The following is an 8,178-nucleotide window of genomic DNA, read 5'->3' as shown; positions in this document are numbered from 1 at the left end:
GATGAATACCACACAGAGTTGTAGCAGCAGACACAACTCTAGAACAACTGTTAAGAGGAGACTGTTTTAATCAGGCCTTCATGGTCAAATAGCAGCTAGGAAAGCACTGCTAAGAAGAGGCAACAACCAGAAGAGATTTGTTTGGGCCAAGAAACACAAGGAATGGACATTAGACCAGTGGAAATCTGTGCTTTGGTCTGATGAGTCCAAATTTGAGATCTTTGGTTCCAACCGCCGTGTCTTTGTGCAACGGAGAAAGGGTGATGGAATCTACATGCCTGGTTTCCACCGTGAAGCATGGAGGAGGAGGTGTGATGGTGTGGGTGTGCTTTGCTGGTGACACGGTTAGGGATTTATTCCAAATTGAGGGCATACTGAACCAGCATGGCTACCACAGCATCCTGCAGCGGCATGCCATCTCATCCGGTTTGCGTTTAGTTGGACCATCATTTATTTTTCAACAGGACAATTACCCCAAACACACCTCCAGGCTTTGTAAGGGCTATTTGACCAAGAAGGAGAGTGATGGAGTGCTGCGCCTCCACAGTCACCGGACCTGAACTTTTGGCCTGTACTGTATATATGGCCTGTACTGTATGTATGTATGCATACATACATACATACATACATACACACATACAATAGATTAGATAAGATTAAACTTAAATGCTCCCTTGGTGAAATTTAGTCTTTTCAGTGGAAAATACAGTAGAATATGCACATAGAACCAGACCAAATAGAGTTTATTAAACAACCAACAATTACACCAATAAAGTTTGATGAATGTGAATTACAGTTTACAGAAGTGTGATTATTATGCTCACTGTACAGTGGACTTGACTGCAATCAGACCCGTACTGGAAGCTTCCACTCTGCCATCAATGGAGGGGTGTCTGATCCTGGGGGGGGAATGGATCTGATTGGTTGAGGAGGAGGGACCGCTCCCCAGCATGTTTCTGCTGCTAGTGTATGTGTTTCTTCATATAGGGGCTCTTTCCCTCTGATATGCACACACACTATCTCAAATCTCTCTCACTCACTCAGCAGAGGGATACCTGAAAGTAGGAGAGGAGCGAGAGGGAGGGCTGAGGCTCTGGGCCAGTGAGAGTAAGGAAAGGCACAGGATGAGATCTGAGCAGCGGAATGGTGGTCATGGTGTGTTATCATGGAAGTTTGAGAGTCAGCAAATGTAGGGGAATTTGAAAAATAAATGGAAGGAGAATGTGGGGGGCGGGGCAAACAAGTGTCTATTTTAAAGCATGATACTGATTATTTTCTAGTGTTGCCTACATGAAAAGTCGAGCTAGTTAAAAAAAGAAGCAATTTCAAAATCCAACTTTCCTTTCATATCATTCATTTAGTTTTATTATTCAAGTCAACCCATTTCTTTTCCGGAGCTGGTTCTTTTTTTTTTTTTAGTGGCGAGAAATGTGATGAATGTGAAGTTCAATTTCTAAGTGATTTATTTTCCTTTCTGTCTTCTCTGCTACTGTCTCCTCTTGCTTTTGTTAGTTCTCTCCCTCCTTTTCCCCCTCTCAATGTTACATCACCAAGTGTAACATGTCAGCCACTTACTCAAAATGTAGGTTTTGCTCTTGGACAAACACCAGTAACAACACAGCTAAGCATTCATGCACTTTTGTATCTAACCCCCCTCTGCATAAGCATGTGCTTCCATCATGTGTACAGTATGTATGTCTACGGCTGCAGGATTATATATTTTCAACTATACAAGAACAGATTTAATCCCGGTAGGACCCCCTTGTACTCTCTCTATAAACTTCTCTTTCTTCTTCTCTGGCATGGCTGTCGATCATATCTCTCTCTTTCATAGGTGTCCCTCCACCAAGGACCCCAGGGACCACCAATAATGACAGGTCTTGACAGGGTGACAGGGGCCCCTGGAGAACCAGAAAATTACTGTTGTTGTTCTTAACATGAGAGCCTCTCAAAAATTCAAAATTACCTTTCAAAAACACGTAGTTCTCTCTGAGACATTTCGGGCCAAAGTGCCTGCACATATCATTATAGATCTCTGGGGGACTTTGATTAATGTGATTGAAGTTAGGCTAAATAGCGTCACTGTTGTTTCACTTGATTGTGAATTTGAGGTAATGCTTTCCTTTAAGTCCCCCTATTTAGCATTTTTAAGAAATATACAAAGTTGATCAAATGTATGTATAAGTGTTTCTTAATGTATTTGTCAACAACTGTAACTGTGTGTGGGCCTTGCCTTATATCAGTGTAAATGTAAACCAAATTAAAACGGTTTAATTAAAATTAGTAAGCAGTTTGGACAGTTACTTAAGGAGAGTATGGTGTACACCTTAGAAATATGAATTGTTGATTGAAAGTGTAGTACGCACTCATAGTTAGTACTGGCCGTTTTTTCTAAATATGTTGAATGGAAGCTGACAGGCTCAGTCGGTAAGTGTAGAGAAAAGTGTTGGACCAAAAAAGCACAGAGAGTTTGAGGAAAAACACTTTTGCTTTGGGCCATTTCTTCTTTTTTACGGACGGGAAGCTATAGATTTCCCCTGATAGCTATCCCAAGCCTGACACGCTTGTTGGAATTTGTACATGCAGACAGATATACTGACTGAGACGTGTGGCTGAAATGTCTGGACACAATGCAGCTTTCCATCTTGAATTTCACCTTGCATCCATGTTCCAATAAAAAAGAAAAACTGCTTTTTCCTCATCCTTCTCTTCTTACCTATATCTCAATCTTCTCGCCAGCATTTCCCCGACATCTAACTCACCACCTTCTTATTATTCATGCTATTAATCGCCACCAACTCATACACCTCTTTTTTTAATCCTTTATTCCTTAAACCTTACTCCATTACTTTTTTACCAATCACTTACCCCTCTAATTTTCTCATTGCTTCTTTCACCTACCATTCATCCTAACTTTTGACCTTCTTTGCCGCCTCACTGCATCCCTCCATCCTTCTTCTGTCAGGTTTTTCTCTCTTATGCACTCCTTACTTCATCGCCCCCTTGCCCGCGCTTTATCATTCCATAATTCTTACATACACGTCCCGCCCATTCTCTTATCCTTTTTTTTTGTTCTTTCTTCCACAGAACCATGAGAAAGAAACAGCGCTTCACTGTGCAGCCCAGTATGGACACTCTGAGGTGGTTTCAGTGCTGCTTCAGGAGCTGACCGACCCCGCCATGAGAAACAGCCAACAGGAGACTCCTCTGGACCTGGCAGCGCTGTATGGACGGCTGCAGGTCAGTGAGAATGACATTACAGGTTTTACGGAAAAAATAATTTAATAGCCAAAGGTGTATGTTTTACACTGGTAGTATTGCTAAAATATGCAGGACTTGGTCTATAGTAGTCAAACTGGACATCCATGTACCTGAAAGAATTGTTTTGCAGATAACTGTCATGAGACCAGATATATGCTGTTTTGATCTTTAATGTCGTTATACCCGGTACAATGAGTGATGTAGACAATACACACAGAAAAAGAATAAAAAAGAATGAAAATGAAAGAGTGAGAATGAAAAAAGTTTAAAAAAAAAAAAAAGAATAATAATAATAAATCAACTAATTAATTAATTAAAAATAATTTTAATTTAACCAGGAAAAGTCCTATTGAGTTACAGTAACTCTTCTCCCAGGGAGTCCTGGTCAAGACTGGCGGCAAAAAGTGTCAAAATACATAAAAGACCGGACAAAGGTTACATACTACACCGGTATTAGCAGCAAAACAGCAGCAATAGCAGTGTAATGAAAAGTGAAAAGTGATTTTAAAATAATAAAAGACTATAATAATTAAAGTTATTAAAGTAGTTTCTTAGTTAAAGGTGGACATTTGTCTCTACTCAACCTGAATGCAAGGTACAGAAACGGGGACATACAGTAATATTTCACCCTGTTAGACTTGACCTTTTGATACATCCAGAGGGGAGAAGCTCAAATCTCCATTTAGAGGATGGAGAGAACATTCAAGAATGATTCAAGCCTTTGAAGCTATTGAGAATGTCAGACAAACGTCCTCTACTGGTCGCTACATGGTCAGCGTACCCCTAATAACATTTAATTTGCAATGAAAATGTAATTGCAGCTCCTAAAAACTTCCTCTAAAAAAAATAAAAAGTCAGTTAAGGTGGCACAATGGGGACAAAACTGGTAAGGGGTGCTTGTTACTTGGATTCATTAAGACTAATTGGCAGTGTTTACAGGGAGGGAAGATGGTGAGGGATCATGCTTTTGTTGTTGCAACAGCTACTTATTCTGGTGAGAGGGTAGGATCTTTGGGAGGCATTTGTGGACCTTTGCATGCATTGTGTATCCTGGCAGGTGAAAGGAAACAGCTGGTGACTCAATCTGTATCTTCCCCTGGACAACAGTGGGTCTTAGCAGCGACAAGAAATGAGAATCAGATGATCCAAACTGAGAGTCATCGTTGATATTTACATATGGTGGACATATGATGACAAGCTAACTTCCTCAAATACTTACTGTGCTAGACAGGTGCACATTTTTAGAATTGCGACTTTGCTCTTTTGTCAAAAATATGACAAAAAATACACACATAAGTGCACTTTCCCCAGTGAGAGGCCACAAGTGCCGGCTGATGTTCACATTCAATCACACATTCTCTCTGTTAAGGTACTGAGTAATTGCAGTCGAGCCATACAGGTTTGCCTGAGTGTGAATGAATAATTTATGAAGGCAGTGGTATTTCTCTCTCACTCTCCCTCTCTGCATATTAACGAAGGGAAATCCCTACAGGGAAGCTACTGCTGCATGGAGATGTAACTAACACAGGGCAAATGTTTAGTGTATACACACATACAATACACACACAAAGACACACATTAAAGGAGGTAGCTTTTGAGAGAACTGCGTGATGACTAACCACGATCAAACAAAAAGGTTGCTTCACTACCACAACTTACAACTTCCTACTACGCTCAAGTGTGATTGACAGGCCTTTTATTTCAAGGACTTAAAATACCAAACAAATAATTAAATAGACCTACAGCATATTTCCATTCACAGATTGGTTGAAAGGAACACTAAATGCAAATTTACCATTTTTAGATGACCCTCCTTTGACCCACCATCCACTAAACTCTTTACTCAGGACATATGCCTTTAGTTAATCCTTCTTACTTGAGCTCCTTTCTAACACTTTATTATTTATTTGGCTGAGGGAAAATCTTTGAAAATTAAAATGTGTTATGGATGGGTGAGGCTTCTGTCGTGATAATTTTGGTGCAGTGTTTCTGTTTCTGCTTTAATTCATTTCTCTGAGTGATTACTTAAAGTGGCTAAATGTAACTTTCAGTTTGCGTTGATTTCAGCGGCCGAAAGTGGTAGTGTTTTTAACACACTTAATGTCGTAAATGTTTAGGAGTTGGCGTTGCGTACCAATAAATGTTTTGCTTAGACATAAACTACAACCACATTGCACAATTTTACTGAATGAAATAGACATATAACATACCTGACTGAGTGTGACTCTGATATCGCCAGTCGTCTTTCACTTTACCCTTTTAGCTTTTAGTTGTTCTTTGTTTAATTTCCTTCTTTTCCGTGATGGTCCTGGGGCCAGTGTCAGCCATAACTACAGCAGATAACTTCTAAAATAAAATTTAAATACAATTAGGCTAATATAAAGAAATCTCCTGCTACCTTTTACCTGCATACTCACCAACACAGGCTTTTCCGGGGGTATGCCGTCTACCTGGAGTAAATCATTTTGTGACTTTCCGGAAAAAATCGGACCCGTACGGAAGCGTTGCACAGTATCAGAAACATTTAAAGGTTACATATTGTCACTTTAAGGTTGCTTCTCCTTGATTCTCATGGGGCTGACAACAAACCATTTACTGTTTCTCTGAAGTACGTTTTTCTTTGAAAAAGTTACAAAAATTGTGACAAATGGCCTAGTAATTTGCTGTTTTTTGTCCCTGACATGTGGCTGTGTTATTGCGCACAGGTGGTGCGCATGTTGGTGAGCGCTCACCCCAACCTGATGACCAGCCACACTCGCCGCCATACTCCGCTTCACCTAGCTGCACGCAACGGACACCACAGCACCGTCAAGACCCTTCTCGAGGCCGGCATGGACGTCAACTGTGTGGTAAGAGAAAACAAATAGCTTTTTGCTAGCTTAGCTGTTATTGTCCTGTATCAGCATCGAAGGTTTGAAAAGATTTCAGGTACAGATTATAATAGCCTTACAAACAAAAATGATAAGCAACAAGAACATTGCTTTTTCATTTTATGTTTTTTTTTTTATGTCATTTGATCCTTTTGACAAAATTGAATTTGAAAAACTCTTAGTAATGTCTGCTTAAAACAAGTGTACTTAAGCAGGGAAACGTTTCACACAAAGATTTGTGGATTACTTTTTGACCTAATTTCTGACAGAAATGTGAAATTGGAAATACCATTGTTCAGGTTGTCCTGTGAAAATGTTTCTGGACAATTTCCAGGAATAATTTGTAATATTGCTATTGCTAACTAGTTACACATTTACTGAACAGATACAGCACAAGTTAAAAAATGTTTCGTCAGTAGGTATAGATTCTTAAACAGAATTGCCTTATAGAGTAGGCTTGACTTTCACATTTTATTTGTATATTTACCTGATGCCGCTGCGAGTCTTTGTCCTTTTTGTCTGAGTAAATCTGTCAAAATCTTTGTGACTTTGAATCTCCTTCCTCTCATCTCTGCTGTATGCGGATATTTTAGAAGCTGTTGTCTTGTGTTTTTAATGAAAGAGAGTAGGGCTTCGTTTTTTTGTGTATATAATCCGCCAAAGGCATAAATACTTGGCAGATACGGTATATGCTGTGCATGCCTCCCAAGGTGTGGTGGTAGAGAGGAATGAATAATTAACTGGTAGATTAAGAGAGCAGGAGGAAGGAAAAAGAACAGAGAAAGGACAGGGTGTTCTTGAGAGATCCTGAGCGTTCACGGTTGCCTCTCTCTCCTCCTTACATTGCATTACACAACACAACATCTTAAGTCAAGGAAATGCAGAGTCACTTACAGACAATGGCGCTTGGTTACTGCACACTTTCCGTCATGCTGTTTGGACTGGTCTTTTTCTCGTTCATTTGCATTTTATCTTATTGTGTATTCAGAGTTCTCTGAATGATTCGAACACAGCTTTCTCCCGGCCCTTTCTGGGCCATTTGTTTGTGTGAGCCTTGTCAAAATACAGCAATGCTTGGGTGCCTTCTACAAAGTTTTTTTTCTCTGGGGGACTATTTTCTCTGACAACCTAAACTGTTTGACTTTGCTCATTATGTCTTAAATGCTAAGTGTTGGAAAACAGCCCTATGCTATATTTATCAGTCTCTTAAGACTGAGGACAAAATAAATGTCAATAGAACAGTAATTTTGATGATCAAAATTACTGTTCTATTGACATTTATTTTGTTGACTGACGCTGGTGTAAACAAACAACACCACTAATCCGAGACAAGGTGTAGTAACAAGATTATTCGACGTAGACAAATAGGCATCTGGTGGGAACGATGTTAATACTTAATGATCTCATCCGATACTGTCAACTTCCATCTCACTCTGGCGTCTAACCCCTAGATTCCCCCAGGTGCGTCTGCGCTGCGTTCCAGCTGCGCAATGACCGCAATCGAGCCTAAAGTTGATGTTTGTGATTCCACCAGTCGCGACGCAGCGCATCGTGAGGTGTTCCAGAAGTGGCTCTCTTCACTCGGCTCCGAAACAAATAAGCAGCAGGTCTATTTTTTGACGGAACAGCGGGGTGTTTAACAGGCCGGGCAGGGAGTGGGACTGGACTTGAACCATCCGGTCAATTTTCAAAATAAATGCTCTGTGCAGACTCCCGATCGTATATTGCGTTTGTACACTATTTAACAACTAAAACACAGCCCCACATTTTTTATCCATGTTGTGCATAACTGGACTGAATTGAAATCTGTTACAAACAAATTGCAACTGCAGTTTTGGGAATTTGGTAGGTACGGACGTGTGTGTATGTGTATTTTATGTCTCAAAAGATGGAAACAACTTGACCTGTGTGATATGGGAGTCATTGTTGTGCTCTCACAGCAAAGAGACACATGACTCAGCAGCATTGTGCCCATCTTCTCTGCCTTCTGTCATGTTGCTCTGTGTGTGTGTGTGTGTGTGTGTGTGTGTGTGTGTGTGTGTGTGTG

General features: G+C 40.3%; 1 protein-coding gene across 1 annotated transcript in view; it reads left to right on the top strand.

Moving 5' to 3' along the window:
* Window positions 1-8,178, top strand: part of anks1b (ankyrin repeat and sterile alpha motif domain containing 1B) — a 219,654-nt gene that overhangs the window by 77,985 nt on the left and 133,491 nt on the right. The window contains exons 4-5 of the mRNA XM_032505829.1: window positions 3,088-3,240; window positions 5,967-6,110. Coding sequence (XP_032361720.1) covers window positions 3,088-3,240; window positions 5,967-6,110 — 297 coding nt within the window. The remainder of the gene's footprint in view (window positions 1-3,087; window positions 3,241-5,966; window positions 6,111-8,178) is intronic.

Source organism: Etheostoma spectabile, chromosome 23 (assembly GCF_008692095.1).
Source record: "Etheostoma spectabile isolate EspeVRDwgs_2016 chromosome 23, UIUC_Espe_1.0, whole genome shotgun sequence".
Classification (NCBI taxonomy): domain Eukaryota; kingdom Metazoa; phylum Chordata; class Actinopteri; order Perciformes; family Percidae; genus Etheostoma; species Etheostoma spectabile.
This window is presented reverse-complemented; position numbering and strand designations above follow the sequence as displayed.